The 20,602-nt window shown below is 44.7% G+C and overlaps 1 protein-coding gene across 1 annotated transcript in view; it reads left to right on the forward strand.

Moving 5' to 3' along the window:
- LOC134466144 (uncharacterized) overlaps positions 1–20,602 on the forward strand; it is a 79,203-nt gene that overhangs the window by 33,912 nt on the left and 24,689 nt on the right. Inside the window, exons 22-29 of the mRNA XM_063220038.1 lie at positions 1–142; positions 741–1,083; positions 2,753–2,949; positions 3,907–4,350; positions 5,616–5,789; positions 6,064–6,222; positions 17,634–17,750; positions 17,898–18,014. The exon at positions 1–142 is cut by the window's left edge and continues 32 nt beyond it. Coding sequence (XP_063076108.1) covers positions 1–142; positions 741–1,083; positions 2,753–2,949; positions 3,907–4,350; positions 5,616–5,789; positions 6,064–6,222; positions 17,634–17,750; positions 17,898–18,014 — 1,693 coding nt within the window. The remainder of the gene's footprint in view (positions 143–740; positions 1,084–2,752; positions 2,950–3,906; positions 4,351–5,615; positions 5,790–6,063; positions 6,223–17,633; positions 17,751–17,897; positions 18,015–20,602) is intronic.

The following is a 20,602-nucleotide window of genomic DNA, read 5'->3' on the forward strand; positions in this document are numbered from 1 at the left end:
TCAGAGCTCTTGCATCAGCACTGAGATCAAACCCCTCACACATGAGAGAGCTGCAGCTGAGTGGGAATATAGCAGGGGATTCAGGGGTGAAGCATCTTTCTTCTCTTCTGGAGGATCCCAACTGTAAACTGGAGAAACTACAGTGAGTATCACAAGACCACATACTGAGTTACTGTCTATGTGTTTGACACATACTAAGAGTGTGAATTATCATGTACTCTCTCTCCTTCTCTCTTTCTCTTTCTTGCTGTCACTTGCTGTCACTATCGCTCTTTCAATATTTCTCTCTCTCAAACACTCTATATCTCTCTCGCACACGCGCACACGCGCACACACACACACCCTCACACACACACACACACACACACACACACACACACACACACACACACACACACACACACACACACACACACACACACACACACACACACACACACACACACACACACCACATCGGAGCACAACATGTTTCAATGTCATGGTAATGTCGTTCCGTTTACGAAACGAAAGTTCGGGAGAAGCGTAATGAAATTTGACAGGTCTAAATTAACACCTGTTCTGTATTTCCTGCTCGTCTGTCATTTGTCCAGTTCCTTGCGCGCTAGTACAGGCACGACTACCTATCCACCTGAACCTAATCCCCTTCAATTATCAACGCTGTATTTATTCCCCACTCACCTGCTCCTAGTCAGAAACTCGCTTTCTCGCTCGCAGGAATTTTCTTTCTCTCTCCAAAGCCACCAGGTTGGTCTCCACGCTTCGGGTTCCGACCTCCAGGACTGCATCCCTCCTTTCCAACCGGTCTCCTACTCGCCATCTCCACGGGAGACTTTCATACCCCAGACCTCGCGCATTTCTGCTGGCGCAGACGTTGCCCGAGCTCTCAGTCGGTGCCCTGCTCCCTCTCGCCTTCTCAGCGGGAGCCGACGTCTCTTCACATTCACAACCTCCGCCTCTCCGGTTCTCCACCTGTTTGAGCGGGCCCGACGCCGGTTTCTGCCCATGCAGCAAGCCCGTTTCGGTGCCTACTCCGTCGCCCGCCTCCATCGCTTGAAGACCGCCAGTGTTCCACGCCGGAGCGTGGACCTTCTCCATGCAAGGAGGATGCCACACTTCTCTCTCGGTTTCTGCCGCCTTGTTCTGACGCGCCCTCTGGCCAGGCCGCCTCACCAATGTCAACGATATTCCACTTCTCTCTCGCTGGATGGATATCCCCTCTGCCCGCTTTTTCCCCCAGATGCGCTGTCTACTCCTTTGTTTCATCGGCCTTCGCTCTGAAGTTTACGTTGGAAGCATAACTTTCCCTGCGCCGCCAGCCCCTTTCTCTCCGAGCCATTGGGCTACTTTCACTTGGAATTGGAACCAGGCGGTTCTTGTGCTTCTCTGCTCGCTCACGCACAATTTGCTGTTTGTCTCGATAACTTGTCTCAAGTCACCTGCGTCTCATCAACCGTCATGGCGGCTGGTCGTCTTCGCCTGTCATCACACGCGGCCTGCCTCTCCTCCTGGCGTGCATGTTTCTCCTTTGGTTCAGGAGCTGAATTCGAGTGGAGCCACTCGTCTCCCCATCACCTCCATAGTGTATTCGCCAGCTCACAACTTGTTTCCTGAGCATGCTACTTGTTTATTCAGCACCTGGTGCTTCACCTATATTGCTTCCTCACCGCACGCGGTTTCCTCTCCGGCCAACTCTGTCTCACGCCATTCGTAGTGCCGTCACGGAAACGATCTATAAATTCGTGATGGAGCACCTTGCTACCGAGGCATGCTATGCTAATTTTATTTGGTGTGCTTTGTCAAGGTATTGACTTGCTAGTTACTTATGCCCTCCTTGCTATTTCTTTATTTGCATTTATTCGTTATTATTTTCTACATTTTGTGGCCTTAAGCCATTTCCGTGGTTCAACTCCACTTAATTCATGGTCACCCTCATCTGCAGGTTAGCACCATGCTAACAATCCAAGAGGGGTCAACTTTATTCATCAGCTGATCGCATCATGCTGATGGCAGTGAGCGGGTTTTTGTCCTGCTTCTTATATTTGCTCCTCCACTCTCCGTGGTTGCCCGTTGCCCTGCCTTGTGGTCTTCCGCCGCCAAAGCCGCCCGTCAGCTCTGGTGGCTGGTGCTAGGAAGGTAACCCTCTTTGCTGCCACTGCTGTTGCTCGGATTTGCTCTGGTTTCCCTCCCTCCGGGAGCCTCTTCGCTGGCCGCAACCCCCTCCCGCTCATTGCGCGAGGCGGGCCTCTGCCTCCCACTTCCGCGGCAGCGCTCGATGTGCCTTTACCTCAGGTGCCTTTCCTTGCTCTCCATCTGTACGCTGGCTCCTCCCCTCACGGCAGCAGAGTCGACGCCTCCTCTCCCTCTCCCTGGCTTAAGCCGTTTGCTCCCACGGCAACGGCTGCCACGCCAGCGAGCAGCATTGCCACTCTCCAGCATTCTCAGCCGAACGCTCCGCCTCGTCCGTACCCGGACCCAATGCTCTTCTAGTGATGCCTTGGATCTCCCTGCACGATGAGGTTTCCTGATCTTCTGTCCCTCCACCTGCAACGTTTGCCGCACCTCTGACCATGGATCCACCGATTGACCATGGTCCTACCACCGGCGCCGCCATCCCCTTTATTGGATCTTTCAGTCCGCCGCTGCTAGCTCTAGCGCTCTGCATGCCGCAGGCAGCTGCAAACCTGCCGCCACTACCCCCTCAATAGCAGCTGCTACCCTCTTTGCCACTTGATTCTCCTCTGCGGGATAGACTGCCTCGGTAGCCTGCTCCGCATCGACTGCGACGGTTGCTGGCTCACTCCTCTCCTGCCGCCTCGGCTTTGCCGACTCAGCCCCTGACACTGGCATCACCGCCGAGGCGCCAGCACCAACCCGGCCACTCTCTGGATCCCAGCCGCAGCCCTCGATCCACTCGAGCGCCCAGGGTTCCGCCAGGCCGGGAAAGCCGTTCGCCTACGCCTGACCGCTGAGGCCACCGGCCCCACGGTTCCAGCCACTCCGACCGACGCCTTCGATCTCGCCGAGATTCCTCCCCGGCCCCCCTCCGTTGGGTCCGTGCACTCCCCCGCTCTGCGCGGTAGCCCCGCCCAGCGGTTCTACTGCTACCACTTGCTCTACAGGCCACCGCCTGCTCTACATGCTCATGCTCTGCTACTGCTATATACTACTGTTCGCTCTTCATGCCTCCGCTTGTGCTCCTGCTCTACGTGCCACCATTGGCCGCACCACACTCACTGCCGCCTCTCTGCGTTGATATCTGCGTTGCCCTCCTCGGATGGCCTCTCGCTGCCCATGCATTTGTTACCTCTACTTGGGCCCAGACGGCGTCAGATACCGAAGTAAAGAATCAAGGCCGCCATCTTCGACATGGAGTGCAGCTTATGCACCACTCCTATCCCGATTCCTCCACCGCTTATTCTGGATGGCTGCAGGCCAATGTTCACACTCGCCGCAGCCCATGCTCATGGTCACCACCGTGGCATGACATTCGTGCCTGATGCTCCATTCCGAGATGCGATTTCCGTTAACTCGCCTGCCACATTGCCTCCAGACTCGTGCCCCCGCATGACTCTGGACGCCGTAGCGCTATGGACGTTACATTCCGGACAGTTGGGTGCCACTTCAGGATACTTCATCCTAGTCGTGCCACTCCATTCCCTCTTTTCCATCCAAGATGTTTCCATCTTCATTACGCACGCCAACGCCATCTGGAAAGACGGCGCTCCACGATCAACGCATTGCGCCCTACGAATCTTGCTGGAGTCTCCACATCGCTCTCCCGTAAAGGGCCTGTTTACAGCAGAGATGATCTCCCCGACCGGCGGCACCTCTGATATTCATTTTCACACCCGCACATTGCCCTTTTGCTTAAGGGCATGTGTAAGGCGGAACCGTCTGCCCCAGACAAACGGCTCCCCATCACGGCCGGGTTGCTCGCGGCCTGCCTGGCAGTCCTGAGATGCGACTTTCTGTCCCCTCACCTGGACTTCACTTTGGCCGCCATGTTCGTCCTAGCGTATTTGGGCTACTCAGACGCAGTGAATTCACCTCTGGCGGCGCCTCATTTAACCCACTCGTCCATCCTCGAGTCTGCGACCTCCGCGTCATCGACGCCGACTCCATCCGACACATCGTCAAATTTAGCATATCCGACCAGCCGGGTCAAAGCCACGCCGTTCTTATTTACACCGTGGCTTCCCATCTTCAGCCCTATCAGATCCTGCCCCGGTACATCGCTTATCCCGGAGCTGACAATCAGACACTTGGCCGTTGGTCCTCGGATACCTACCAGCTGTACATCCGTTCTCATCCCTCCGAGCTGAGGACGGCTCAGATGGCGCTCTGCTCGTGAATTCGCTCGCCGGGTCCTGGCTTTGGTTGCGGTGTTTGGGGTGCTTAGTTCCTCTCTTTTTTATTTTTCGTCATTGGCTTTTTTGGGGTGTCCGCTCAGACCTCGCACATATTCCGCGGGCGCGGGTATTGTCCGAGCTCTCAGTTGGAGCCCCATACTCCCGAGCCCACGCATCAGATTTTATCTATATCAGGTTTCGGGCTCGGCAGTAATTTCGCACCATGGCCAGTGACCTTGCCCAACACGCTAATTTTTGCTATTCGCTTTTAACTCATGTTCCTCGAAGTGCAGTGGTCCAGCGACCCCGTAAAGCACTTTTCGCGACTTCTCGAGTGCAGTGGTCCAGCGACCCCGTTAAGCACTTTCATGATCGCTTCGCCGCGCGGACGATCACGAGAAGCCCGTTCTCCAGCGAGAACGAAGATGTATGCATACATAGGCTACTGAATTCTAATTTCAGATAGCGCACTTATGAAATGTCGTTCCGTTTACGAAACGAAAGTTCGGGAGAAGCGTAATGAGATTTGACAGGTCTAAATTAACACCTGTTCTGTATTTCCTGCTCGTCTGTCATTTGTCCAGTTCCTTGCGCGCTAGTACAGGCACGCCTACCTATCCACCTGAACCTAATCCCCTTCAATTATCAACGCTGTATTTATTCCCCACTCACCTGCTCCTAGTCAGAAACTCGCTTTCTCGCTCGCACCCTCCATCCACCCCTGACGCCCCCCGTCTCCATCTTCTCGACCGTTTTATCCGGGAGTCCGCCCCCACGCCTCCTCGGTTCGGTTCGCTCTCCCAATAACTGGCCAGGGGGTGTCCGCTCAGACCTCGCACATATTCCGCGGGCGCGGGTATTGTCCGAGCTCTCAGTTGGAGCCCCATACTCCCGAGCCCACGCATCAGATTTTATCTATATCAGGTTTCGGGCTCGGCAGTAATTTCGCACCATGGCCAGTGACCTTGCCCAACACGCTAATTTTTGCTATTCGCTTTTAACTCATGTTCCTCGAAGTGCAGTGGTCCAGCGACCCCGTAAAGCACTTTTCGCGACTTCTCGAGTGCAGTGGTCCAGCGACCCCGTTAAGCACTTTCATGATCGCTTCGCCGCGCGGACGATCACGAGAAGCCCGTTCTCCAGCGAGAACGAAGATGTATGCATACATAGGCTACTGAATTCTAATTTCAGATAGCGCACTAACGAAATGGTATTTTGTCTAAAAAGAATTTAAGAGGATGGTGTGTTAATTTCTCTGGACAGCCTCCATAGCTGCAGTTTTGGAGAGGAAGGCTTCAGAGCTCTTGCATCAGCACTGAGATCAAACCCCTCACACATGAGAGAGCTGCTGCTGAGTTTGAATCAAGCAGGAAATTCAGGAGTGAAGCATCTTTCCTCCCTTCTGGAGGACCCCAACAGTAAACTGGAGAAACTACAGTGAGTATCATAAGACCAAATACTGAGTTGCTGTCTGCGTGATAGGGAGCATCACACACACACACACACACACACACACACACACACACACACACACACACACACACACACACACACACACACACACACACACACACACACACACACACACACTTGACATTTCAACACAGCAATGCTCCTGTTCATGCAAATGTCATCATGTCCATCATACGTTTGTTTTAAAGGAAAAAAAGATGATGGTGTCATTTTCTCTCTACAGCTTGTCTAACTGCAGTTTTGGAGAGGAAGGCTTCAGAGCTCTTGCATCAGCACTGAGATCAAACCCCTCACACATGAGAGAGCTGCAGCTGAGAGGGAATAAAGCAGGAGATTCAGGAGTGAAGCATCTTTCTTCTCTTCTGGAGGATCCCAACTGTAAACTGGAGAAACTACAGTGAGTATGACGAGATCACATACTGAGTTGCTTTCAGTGTTTTTGATAGTGAACTTCACACACACGCACGCACGCACGCACGCACGCACGCACGCACGCACGCACGCACGCACGCACGCACGCACACACGCACACACACACACACACACACACACACACACACACACACACACACACACACACACAGTTAAGACACCAGTTGGGCAGGATGTACTGTGACTCCTTACAGTGTACGTCAGCTGATCTAATGAAGTGTTTCCTTCTCTCTACAGTCTGAGCTCCTGCTGTATTACTGATGACGGCTTCAGGTGTTTAGCCGTAGCACTGAGATCAAACCCATCAGCCCCCAGAGAGATTTGGCTGAATGGGAATCCACTTGGACCCTCAACACGGCAGCTGCTCTCTGAACTACAACAAGATCCAAACTGTAAACATATACAAATATGTAGATGAACATCCTTCCATTCCCATGCTGTGTACTGAAGCATGTAAAGTAGTCATGAAACATGCCATGAAACACACACACAGTACGGGCCACTGATCGCAGTAATGTAGTAGCCTACTGTATACAGAAATACCCCATCCACTACTGAGTATTAAAGTCATGTTAACATATGAAGACACAAGATATGTGTCATTGATTACAGTGGGGATGAATACAGTGGTTACATTTCCATTAAGTTTTCTGAAATTCCACTCCACACTGAGTATGAATGTCATTAAACATGTGATACACATCACTCATTACAGTTTGGATGAATGTTATCACTAATCTGGTCATGGAACTGGTCCTGGCTGTCAAGTTCAAGACTATGGATGTGGTTTAATGGGGTTTGGTGTTTTTTAATAGCACCTTTCCCCTGTACACCACATATAGTCCTGCTTTTCAACTTCATGTGACAGACAGTAAGCATTTGTCTCTGCACTGTATTTGTTTGTACCATACTTGCATCATCTCACCTGGGTCATTCCAGCTGGAATCAGCAAATATCTGAAAAATCTCCCACTCGACCCCCTCGGATTTGCCTGAAAAAAATGTATGTGATGGCTTAAACATCCAATAGATCATATCCACAATATCAGAACTCAGCTGTGGATACTTTTGGCACAAAAAATCTGTAAATAAGGACACCCCCTACGCTTGTTTTAGCGACATTGCATGAGTGACCATGTTCAGACTCAATTATCTCCAGAACTATTTGTGTCAGATTCATTATATTTTCAGGGATAAGAGTCCCAGACCTGAATATCATATATTACAATTTGCAGCACTGTAAGTCAAATCACATCGTAATACTGTGCCTCTACTTTTTCTAGATATTATATGTTCTAGGGTTTCCAAATGTCTGTAACAACCTCAAAGTTCGACATGTAAGGTTCATCCTTGGTAAATGGTTCGATATGTACCATGACTTTCACATCATAGTATATCTAACAAAAGGCTCCAATGGTTGTTGAGATACAGAGGTACAAAGATGGGAAAAAATTAATTCGCACCAATGTTTGGAGCAATATTTCCAATCTATGACACTAGGTAGGAGCTTTCTGTTTGGTGTTTCTGAAAGAGGATGTTTTTTTAAACAACATATCAAAAAATTGGGATGGTGTTTTGCCTCATTCTTTTTATAACGGAGTTCAAAATCTCAATTGGCTACAATTACTTGAAGCTATGAGGACCATGTCACCAACCGACTTGTCGGAACTCTCAAATCCATGGCTCTGATGTCACCTTAACAGTGAAAACAAGATGGCTACCCTGTGAATGACAAAGCAAATTCTAGGGAAACCATAACATTTGAAAATAAATTGATTGATGGCACACAGCAAGAATAGCACATTGCACATGGCTTTGATAGACATTCATTATTTTAATTGTAAAATCATAATAATAATTATCATCATCATTTTAGTAGTAGTAGTGGTAGTAGTAGTAGTAGTGGTGGTAGTAGTAGTCTTGGAATAAAGTGATGAAATAGGAGAGGATTAAAGAATTGTAGCACTCTTGTTTGCAACAAGGACTCCCATCCTAACTAATCTTTCAATCAGCACCTGTAACTTTATATTTGCTATGAAGCTTGTGTCTTACTCGTTAAGTTACCAGCTGTATTGCAAAATAACTTGATTCATACTGGCTAGAGATTCCCTCAAACTATTTTGACAGCATGGTCCTGGAGTTTTTGTTAGAAGAGTTTGCTTGCATGCAGTATTCAATATCAGGTGAATATTGAAGGCACAAAAGTTCATATTGGCACCAGACAACCGTGTGGTTCTTGTCACATTGTTGCGATCTAAGTCAGCTGCTTGCATCATTGCAATAATATCCCACAACAATGCTAACAAGTGGATTGCAGGTTAGCAGCAGTGATTTCAACAATCATGGTTTGAATGCTTGCATACAATGTTCATTACTTGTAAAGTTTGTCATCACATTGATCCAGGTGAGATGATGGAAGCCGAAAGGAAGCTTTGCAGCATGCAAAATCGTTCAGATATGGTGGAAGATTGGGGGCGGGGAACAGTTCTACAGTCAGGGTACCTCTGTCGTGGTGACTGTTGGTGGGGGTGGGACTGTTTTATGGTCGCATAGGAAAGTAAAACTTGATTAGAGATGACACATAGGAGGAGACAGTTTGTAAAGAGGTATCCTGATTGTAGAACTTCCCACCCCCCATCATCCTCCCCTGACCGAAGTGCCCTGAGCATGGTGGTGGTATGCTTACTGAAATCAGCACCTCTACAGTTCTTCAAGGTGTTCCTCATTGAACTGCCAATGAAGGAAGATTGTGCTCAACAATATGAGTGCAGATACCTAATGCCTCATCATTGACAATGGCAAGCTACCTTGTACAGCCAACTTATACGATGCAACTGGTGATAGAAAGTTAAGTGTGTACAAAATGTTTTGTCACAGGCCAGAGCATTGAAAGATCCTGACTTGTTTCATTCATTTTATATTTTTTTCAAATATTAAATCACCATCAGCAATAACAACAATAGTCTTGGTTATATAGATTATTTAATTCCTGCTTTGTTGGATCAAGGAAATCATATCAACGCCTTGTTTTATTTCCAGTTTGTTTTTTTTAATGACTTCTCTCAACCATCTTGAATTTATTGCTAACGTAGCGCCGGTGAGAACATGTTGCGTAGTCACTTGATCATCTGGCCGATAGTACACTTAAAAAGATGAGGCCAGAATCCCAGAAAAAAAAATCAGAAATACTGAGCTGAACAAGCAGGGGTGTTAACAGCTTTGGCTGGGCCCGGGATAAAGTCTGAAGAGACCCCTTCCCAATGCAATGTAATGAGTACCCAATCTTGATTCCCCCATGTCCTTGGCCCAGAACAATTCACCACTTCCGCTTCCCTCGGCACTATTTGATCACAGGCTTATGTCACACAGCAATGCGCTTTACGATCATTAAAAGAAATGAGGCAAAACACCATTCTATGTTTTTGCTATGTTGTTAATAAAAATATCTTCTTCCAGACACAACAAAAAACAAGTTCACAGCTGGTGTCATACTTTGGAGGTATTGCTGTAAAAAATGGTGGGTTTTTTTTTCATGACGCCACTTTGGATGGATTTGAGGGATGCATGCCACACTGCATTGAGATTTGAAAAGGCATTTATACAAATAAAGGGGCAAAACACCATCCCAATTTTTAGATATGTTGTAAGAATATCCTCTTCCAGAAACAACAAACAGCAAGTTCACAACCGCTGTCATATATTGGAAATATTGCTCCAAACAATGGTGTATTGTTTCCTTCCCATGATGCTGACTTCCTGGAACTATTTTGGAACTATGCCATTGGCTCCATGAGCCGCCATCTTTGTGTGAAAATGGTACACAAAAATCAAGAGGATTGGCCACCTTCTTAGGATGGATTTGAGGGTTAAGTCAGAAATACTGAAATACTGAGCTGAACAAGTATAAAATCACCTATTTGGTATTAGAGATTTTAGGTTTTAGTGTACACTGACTTGGCTATTCATTTTAGGTGTATTAAACCCAATTTTTCTAAGGTAACAGGGCTTCTAAGGTACACCTGCATGTCACACAGGAATGAGTTTTTAAAATTCATTATAAAAATAATGGGGCAAAACACCATCCCAATTTTTAGATATGTTGTGAATAAAAATATTACCTTTCAGAGACACCAAACAGCAAGATCACAACTGGTGTCATAGATTGGGAATATGGCTCCAAATAATGATATAAATTAGTTTTTGCCCATCTTTGGACCTCTGCATCTCAACAACCATTGGACCCTTATATTAAATATGATGTGATGTGAAAGGCATGGAATATATCTGACAATGTACCAAGGATGAACCTTGAATGTTGAAATTTGAGGTTTTTATGGACATCTGAAAACCCTTGCAATTTTAATTTCAAAGAAAAGTAGAGGGCCAGCATTAAGGTGTAATTTGACATACAGTGCTGCAAATTGTAATGTATGCTTGTCAGGTCTATGACTCTTAGCCCTGAAAAAATAATGGACCTACCACAAGTTTGGAGATAATTAAGTCTGAATATGGTCACTCAGGCAGTGACACCAAATCAGGGGGAGGGGGTGTCCTTAGTTACAGATTTTTTGTGGAAAAAGTATGCACAGCTGAAATCTGCAATGGTGGATATGTTCTATTGGATGTTTAAGCCATCACATATATTTTTTTCAAGCAAATCCGAGGGGGTCGAGTGGGGACCATTTGCTGATTCCAGCTGGAATGACCCACCTGGTATTGTAAATAACTTGTACATTTCCACATGATTTTCTTCATTTGTGTTTATGTTGTATATCAATTTTCATGATTTTATAATAAACATAATACATGTGCAGTGGTGAGATGATGTTTTCGGTTTGACGTCCACTTATTTGTTATGAGGGTTCAGTTCCCTCACTCTCCCTCTCTGGCTGGTGTGTGGTCAGGGGTGGATTAATGAACGGGCCTACCGGGCCAAGGCCCAGGGGGCCAGAGGCCCCAAGGGGCCAGGCCAACATGGCCCCTCAGCTATGACCCAAACCGGCCTTTAAAACCACATTTGCAATACTAATCTCTCCAAGTTGCTTCATGTGCCAGCGAATATAGTGTACAATGAACTGGTGTAGTCCCTAGGCCAGGGGTGGGGAACCTATGTCTCGAGGGCTGTTTACGGCCCTTGAGGCCGTTTTATCTGACCCCCGACATAATTTCAATGTTATGCAGCTTCACATGAAATATAACATATTTAGTAAAGGAATCTTAGAAATGACATTTGCAATACAATTAAGTTATATTCTGGGGAACAAGAGAAGGTGGGGTCTGTTTTAAAGCTGGCTGCCTTCAATATACTATAGGTCTAAAGCACTGGGGGAAATCCTGATTCGTGTTCATAGTGCGGCCCTAGGAGGACTTTGACGGCCTTTGGAGCAATTTGATGTGGCCCTTTGAATGAAAAAAGGTTCCCCATCCCTGCCCTAGGCCATGGCAGGTCGGGGGATGGGGGGCCCAAGGCCCCAAGAGACCAGGCCACTTGGCCCCATGGCCACGACCCAAACCAGCCTTCAAAACCACCTTTGCAATAATTATCTTTCCAATTATTTGAGTTCATGAGTTGCTACCATTGATTGTGGTTGCTACAAAAAATACTTGTGTGTAGGCCTACCTACTGTTAGTTGAATTTGGCATTTGAAATTGTGCTTTTGGGCTTTCAGTCATGACTGATGGATAGTAATGTCAACATAGCATCACATGCGTGGCCATGTGACATTAATTTTTCTCATCTCAACATCTCAAATCTGACATGGGATTTGCCATTCCTTGCCCTAAAATTGATTGGAATACAGGTCATTGCATCTAAAATATACAACATTTTCTGAGGGAGGTCCCCCACACCCCCCTACACAAATTGTCTACCCACCAACAGCAACCCCTTCCAAAAGGTGTTGCTGTGTATGTACATAGTTCTATAGCATGGTGGGAACTGGTGTGTATCGTAGTGTCCAATTACCTGCTAGCTATGAGCAGTGTGTGTAGTTTTCTTAGCATGTCTGATTAGCAGGGTCAAGGTGCGTTTTATGGGGGGCCAAGACAGTGTCTGGCCCAGGGGGCCATAATTTCTTAATCCGTCCCTGTGTGTGGTGGATGGTACACACACTGATGGAGAGTGATGTGATGGACCCCTTCAAGGCAAGGTCCCTTGGGTGTCTTCAAATGTGCAGTTGCTGTTTGCCCATGCTACTGTAGATTGTAAGTATACACGCTAAATTATATTATTAAAAACACCTGCATGCTGCTGGTTTTCCTAAGTCATAATGATGAAAATGAAGTGAAAGCTCAACTGGGAAACTCCAACTCCCATTGTCATTGTGATGCAGCAGTCCACAGCACACAAGTGAACACTGTACACAAGGAAATTGCATTTATGCTTCTCCCGTGCAAGGGGGCAGCCCCCAATGGCGCAGTGTGGCGGGACGGTAGGCTACCATGCTCAGGGTACCTCAGTCATGGAGAAGGATGGGGGCGAGCACTGGTTAATTACTACCCCCACCAACCTGGCGAACCAAGTCAAACTGGCAACCTTTGAGTTACAAGTTTGATGACCTAATCGCTTACCCATGACTGCCCATGATATCAGTCTTGCTGAGTGTACCTGCAGTTGGTCTATAAATACAGTAGTGCTACAGGAGCTTCTTGTAGATTTGAATTTGTATGAATGAATCCACATACTGTAACACAGAATATTAGCCAACTGTTGCAGGCACTAAACACATCTATACAAATTGAACATGGAATTGTATACAGTTCATTGTAATAATTAAACATTTGAACAGCTGCTGGATTCTATTATTTCTAGTATTTGAGTGTTTTGTGTGTTAGTTAGGCAAGCTGTACAGCACTGATGTAGACACTACACACAGTTGGAGAACATGGGAATGAAGGGAAGTACGTCCCCAGTGTCTTGATTAACTGTTGGCCAAAGGTCTGATCCTATATCCCAGCATGGTCAGTTTTCCTTCATGATGTGCTGGGCTAATTTCCATGCTCTGGGGTGCACAGACGCACGCATGCACAGACACACACATGTTCAGGGGTGCAGGTACTCTAACACACACACACACACACACACACACACACACACACAAACCGACTGCTAACACAAACACACACACACACACACACACACAAACTGACTGCTAACACACAAACACACACCGACTGCTAACACACACACACACACACACACACACACACACACACTGACGGCTAACACTCACACACCGACTGCTAACACACACACACACACACACCGACTGCTAACACACACACACACACACACACCGACTGCTAACACACACACACACACACACACACACACACACACACACACACACACACACACACACACACACACACACACCGACTGCTAACACACACACACACACACACACACACACACACACACACACATACACACACACATACACATACACATACACACACACACACACACACAATAGAGTGACCTGACTCTCTTTTTCTCGGACATGTCCTACTTTTGAGACCTAAAAAAAAGGACGGGGGGGATTTCAAAAACGTCCGGGATTTCATTAGACTGCCTAAAATATAGACCTTATACATAGCCTACACCGCCATTGTAATTGTCACTGCATTCCATTTGACTCCACTCCAGGTATCTCTCTATCGTTCGCAAATTAGTCACGCCCTTCTCGCAAAATCTAGCCACTTCGGACCGTGTGTCTGAAAGAAGTAGAGTGGGAAGTATGCAAATGCACGTTCGCAGTGGAGTTGAAGGGGAAAAAAATCCTGCGTGTGAAGCCACGTATGAAAGTAGCCTAACACAGTGACGGCACACTAACAAGGTGCAATTAGTATCAAGTTTGCAACAGAAAGTTTGTCAAAGTCTAAATATAAAATCTTCTCAATTTAAACATAAATATTTTCAGGAGTTCTTGTATGAACACATAAAATGAAAAGAAATGGCTCTTACAAATAGAAGAAAACACGTGCTCAGACTGGGTGTGCCACCTGGTTAACTTAATACATAATTTGTTCCTCTACAACCTGTCCTACCTGTTCTGCCTCCCAGAGAAACACCTACAATAGGCAGAGTGCGTCATGGTCACAGTGCAAAAAAGACAGTACATAACTTCACCTGCAAAGACATCTTGTGACTTTGCGAGACAACATCATACTCTTGCAGTTGGACATTTCCTGATTTAAAGTATTAACATGATTAAGGCTCGTCATTTATCACCAGTTTAGCAAAACTTTAAGAACAACAAACAGGGCTACCAAAGAATATTTGTACGTTGATCACCAATCACAGCTTTGATGGATTGCGAGAAATGTAGACAGAACAGTATGATACTGGTAAGTTAAAATAGCTAAAAGACTATTATTTTCTTTCAGTTATTCCAACAACTCTGTTACAGATGTACGCATATTCTCTACTTTTTAAAGAGTTTTCCATTTACTTTCAAGTCCTCTAACGTGTCATGTAGATGATTTATGTTTAAGATTTGTTTGATAGTAAGATATTGACATTTAGGGATGCAAACAATCAAAATAGGAACAGAAAATAAAACAATAGTTGTGTATTCTTGAGAATAGTGTTTCATTTTGACAGTAGGTATTTTCAGGTATGTGTTAGGGATGCAAATTATCGATTAATTCATTAATCATTAGTTGATAGCCTTATAGATCGACTTACCATTAATTGGTAAGCGGCGTTTTACCCCCCCGAAATCTCAATGTTTCTCGAAAAAAACACTGAATCAATTAAAAATTGAGGTAAAATACCACATTTAAATGAATTCCTATTTCAACAAACTATGTGTAGACAGCTGGTGTGTATGTGTTGTTTAACCCATTGACGCCTAAAGCACCTGCAAAAAAGGCTGCTGAATGCTTAAGCCCTTTTTAAGAAAAGTTGCCCTCGACCTATAAAAACCTAAATATCTCAGCCTGTGAAGCACATAAAAACGTGCCGTTGCATTTACTGTAAACCGTAAGACCATCATCCCTCAGCTCTAACATACCAATATATTTAATAAAATTGTCTCAAATCTCATGACCCTGAATGTTGCGTCATGCAGCTCCAGGCACCAGGCCCATGTTTGCGCAATGCATCATCCAGCATCAATGGGTTAAAGGAGCACCACATATTTTTTTTGCAAAATTGGTACAAAAACGTTAATCTGGACTTTTGATTAAGTCAGCGTAATACTGTTTAAATATAGTCTCTTGTGTAGATATAGTGCTTATAGTGTTAAAGTAACATCTGTAGCAAGAGACATGAACATTCTGATACCATGCCTTGTAAAATTGTCCATGTAGGCTATACTGATCGTGGGGGAAATGTTTTGTGTTTTGTTATTTCTGTAATGCAGCCTCTAGATGCTTATCGGGTGACGAGATAACCAATGAAGAAAATTGTGCAATGGAGAAACACAGCGAAACATGGAACAAGCAGACAGAGGAGCAGAGGTATGTGGGTCAGTGATAAATAAGGGTTTGGACAATGAGAAATTATGAAAAGAAAATGTCGGCACACTTAAATCCTTTTTTTCTTTTTAATATCCAAGCCTTCAGTCTATGACCTTCCGCAGGGCTCAGTTACAAATGAGACACACGACACACTTATCAATTAGGAGTCATTAGGTACTCAGAAACACCTACACCGATGAGTTGTAGTCCATGTGAAGTGGGAGTTGTAGTTTTTACAATGAGAAATTATAAAATGTTTTAAAACCTCGTTCTTAACACTTTCATCAGGTTTTCTAAAATGTATATTTTGTAATATGTGTGGCCATTTCATGCTATGACAAATACCTTTTTAACATTTGTTTTCAACAAAATGAATGTCTGGTTGCCCCTGAAAATATCAAAAGGCACAGCGACAATAAAATATGTAATATTGGATATTTACTTTCAGCTTGAATAAAAGTGTGCCAGCCAAAATCAGTTAACATAAGAACATTCCAACACATGTAACTGTGATATTGCTGTATAGAAACAGACATATTCTGAACACTCTCTGGCATTTTCTAAATAATTTTGACAAATCATTCTAAAACTGAAAAAAGTTTTATTGAGTTCTATAACTTTTCATGTAAAACAACAATATATTTATGAAAAATGTTGGTTACACCAAGCGACACAAACCTGTAATCAGTGTGTATTAATTGGTGCAAGTATACATACTTGTTCAACTGGTGCAACAAAGTGTTTCCAATTACTTTTGCATGTAAGGTTCTCTTTCAAACAAATTTTTTAACACATAGCAATTATTGGATAATATGTTGATGTTTTCACATGGTACAAAATATGTTGCTTTAGATAAAAGTTATGGTGTATGTCAAAATTTGAGATTTCACACAATGTGTTGTTGCATCTTCTGACATGGCAGCAGTTTCATTCAAACCTTATTGGCCTTCTAATGAAAACCTATTAAAGGTTGTGATCTGGACGTTGACACATTACATGTGGTCTGAGAGCCATAACGGTAGGGACACATAGGAGGCGAAGCAGGCGAAGCAAAGAGAGGCGAAATCCAACCGTCATCAGGTCGTCGCGGCGAATCAAATGGAATGGAACAGTTATGTTGTTGATTTGATTGGGGCGTGGCAGACAAATTTGCTCCTCATTTGCATAACATTAAACTTTCTTTAATAATTTTGCTTCGCTTCGCTCCTGTTCGCTTGCCTTTGCCTCTCTCATAGGAATGAATGGCAAAGTTCGCACATTCGCGTGTATGCGTCCCTACCGTAAGTCATCACGAGGCCACAAGAAAGAGTGGATGGGAGTTGGGATATTAGAAAGAAACCAATGGCTCCTCAAATGTTCGATGCTCCACTGACAACATACACTCTGGAGACAATGGACTACTTCTGTCTCTGAAAGGCATAATATAAACAAGTTCAGTGTGGCAAACTGAGAACAGTTACAACACTGGTGATGGTCACTCCAACTCAGTAACCTTTGTGTTTAATTTCCTTTGTACTGGTATTTTAGCTTTCTTTAGAAATATGTACACTTTAAAATATATGTACATATATACTCTTCTGTGTATACTCTTTTATGGACTGTGTATATGTGTACTCTTTGGGGACAGAACCATAGAATCCCTTGGGGACATCATACAGAAAACAAGTTTTTGGTGAATTTGGACATCCAAACAGCCAGAGAAAGAAATCAATTTTCGCTCCATAACTCAACAACCACAATGTTAAAGATACATAGACCTAGCTATAATTTTAAATAAGGGGTTTGACATGGATGGTGTGGTAAAAACTCAGTCCATAACTGTCATTTTGTGAATAGGTATGCACTTGGTTGTATAACATTAATGTCTGAACATTTCTGTAGTAAAATATGGCTTTTTATATTTGTGCAATAGGCAAGTACATCAGAAGAGACCTCCATCACCTGCCTCCACCTGTCTGTCTATGAAGAGTGACAAGTCTCAGGATCGTGGCATCAATTTCCAGCATGGAGACAGAAAAGAGACATCAAAGTAAGTTGATGACACATGCTCACGTTGAAGGTTTGTTTAAAAAGCTATTTTGCGATTATTACGCCATTACACTCCCTGAGTTGGACGTAAAGTCACCGTTATGCGAATAATATTTTTTAAATGCATCTGCCTGCTATTGTGCAATAGGCAAGTCTCTGAGGAGAGACCTCCATCACCTGCCTCCACCCGTCTGTCTATGAAGAGTGACGAGTCTCTGGATCGTATCATCACATTCCAGCATGGAGACCCAAAAGAGACATCAAGGTTAGTTCACAACAGATTTGTGAAAGGTTTGCTTAATTGTTGACAGAGAATTGATAACTGGTATATAGAAATACTGAGTCTGCAATATAGAGAGATGGTGGTCACTCAAGGCCAGGGACACGAAATATAACATGAAAGTTTTTTTTGAAGATACAGAAAGGAGGGTTGTTCATTTTATTTTTCAGGATGAAAACTCATGCCTGCACACACCCCGAGGGAGACAGAAGAAACCATTTAACCCTTGTAAGGTGTTCGGGTCATTTTGACCCATTTTCAGTTTTTGGCTTGAGAAAAATAGTATCAGTTATTATTCTTTCACATTGAGAGTCACTGGCTTTGGCTCATTTTCAGTGAGGAACATGAATCTGAAAGATTCTACTCCCCCATGCACATTTCTATTACACAGGAGGTGTTCCTGGGTCATTTTGACCCGTATCACTTTGGAGGGCTTATACATTGCTATTTTCTAAACTCTCTCTGATACAACAGTGATCACATGTTGAGTAGTCAAGGCAGAGGGTGGAAAAAGGAGTGTATACGTAATGCATACGTGTTGCGTTCTATATTATGAAATCTAACCGCGAGTAGCAACAGCTCTCAGATGCGATGCGCACATCAGCGCAAACTCAATGTTGACTCGGCAGACTTTTGGTCAAGGTAATAGTCGAGCATGCCACCTGCAATCATCGTGAAAAACCCTGGCATTTGCAACAGTAGGCTACATGTCCTTTAAGGTGTACATAGTCAGGGTGCGATTTGTAAAACAAACAGAGGGCGGAATGTTGTTTTTCATGAAACGTGACGTCACAAAATGAAGTTAACACGACTAACAGCTCAATATTGGATTATATCAAATAAATAACACTTAATTCAGTCAAAAACAAGGGGGCAGGGTGTTTTTTTCCCTATCATGGACACAGACACTAAGACAATGCGTCTTCATTGAGAGGTTTTTTTTGTAATGTAGTTGGACATCTCTTGCGCAAAAATGTTACACTGAAATCGCCAAGGGGGAATATCTGTAGCCTACATTTCGTGTGCCAAAGACACTTCAGTCACTCACAATCCCAAGCGCACTAACCCTAGAAATACCACCGAGTGTATGCAGAGGGGGCTACTTCAACGTGTCGTCCTCATGCGTTGCAACTTTCTGCAAACTTTTAGTCGGGTTTTACAAATTCATTGCATGTTCAGGTGCTACTCCACCCATTCCGTCTGCCTTGACAGTAGCCTAGATTTACGATCAAGGCACAACGGTTTCATAGCCTAACGTGCAAACAGAAATACTTACACAATTTCAGTTTTCCTGATGGCAAGGACGGACGTTTGCACACAGGTGACGGTTTCATACCGTAGTCTTAATTCAAGTAGCTTCCTGTTGGGGTCTTTCATTTGCTTGTGCTGCCCTTACCATCCGTTTATGCTCCGTTTTCAAGCATCTCCCTTCCTAAAGCATCGTGTATACAACTGAAGAGAAGAGCCGCGTTTAGCCTAATATTCAGTTCGGTTCACCTAAATTGCCAGGACGCACTTTTGCACACAGATGATTGTTGGATTCACATAGTTTCAATGGCTTAGTTAATTCCCACATTTTGCTGTCTTTTATTTGATTGTGGTGCATTAATTCAACTTTTTTTGCCATTTGCATTCTGCATCCAATACGGCACCTCATTAATTAGCGAGAGGGCGCAACGCGCAACTCCTCTTCAGTCTAACCCCAAGGAAAGTGATCAGGGCAGGGCGCCTCTCGCAACATCGCCTACTGTCGGTGTGTCTTTCCATAGCCAATCAAGAACAGTCGGAAGTTGGAAGCAAAGTATTTCAAACCAAATCTCTTTTTTAACATTTCCTTTGTTTGGTCCTCCACTGGCGCTGCGCAATGCAATGCAATGCACCCATTTTGTTTGTAGGCACTAGCCAGGTAGTTGGGTAGGTTGTTTTTTATTTGATGGTTCAGCAAAAAAGGACGAACTGCTGCTTTGGCATTTCATTTTCGCAGGTCGTTTGCATTAGCGATAGGTTACTAATTCCCGTACAGAACTTAACTTTATTGTTGCATATTTGCTGTTGAGTCCGGGACCTCGTGAACATCAAAGCTTCCACCACGTCGGGCAATTTTGAAAGTGAGTGCCGTGTAGACTGCAGAAAACGGTCACAACTAGCCTGTAATGTCAGGGGGGGGGCTCATCCCGCCCGGCAAATCGTACCCTGTACATAGTAATGGTCCTCATGAGCTACCAATTTGACAAAGCTGCACTGATGCACAAATAAGTGTAGCTGGCGTCTTCAAGAAAGTGCATGGTCACTTCCTTATTGTTTTACATGGAGGTCTACTGACATTGTCTGAAGTGTAAATAGTGTAGTCTATTTATATATTTATTAGGGCTGTGGTGGTTAAGCACAGATGGCATTTTATCTTATACTCCATATTTACTGTATTTTTTTTAAGGCCTACTCATTGTTTGCATGATAGGTGAATAGGCGTTGCTGCATATGTTAAGCCCAAGTTTTAGGGGAATATACAATGTAAGGTGGTATCAGGGCCGGTTTTTAGCATAGGCCGGCTAGGCGGTCGCCTAGAGCGCCAT

The sequence above is a fragment of the Engraulis encrasicolus genome, chromosome 16 (assembly GCF_034702125.1).
Source record: "Engraulis encrasicolus isolate BLACKSEA-1 chromosome 16, IST_EnEncr_1.0, whole genome shotgun sequence".
In the NCBI taxonomy this organism is placed as follows: domain Eukaryota; kingdom Metazoa; phylum Chordata; class Actinopteri; order Clupeiformes; family Engraulidae; genus Engraulis; species Engraulis encrasicolus.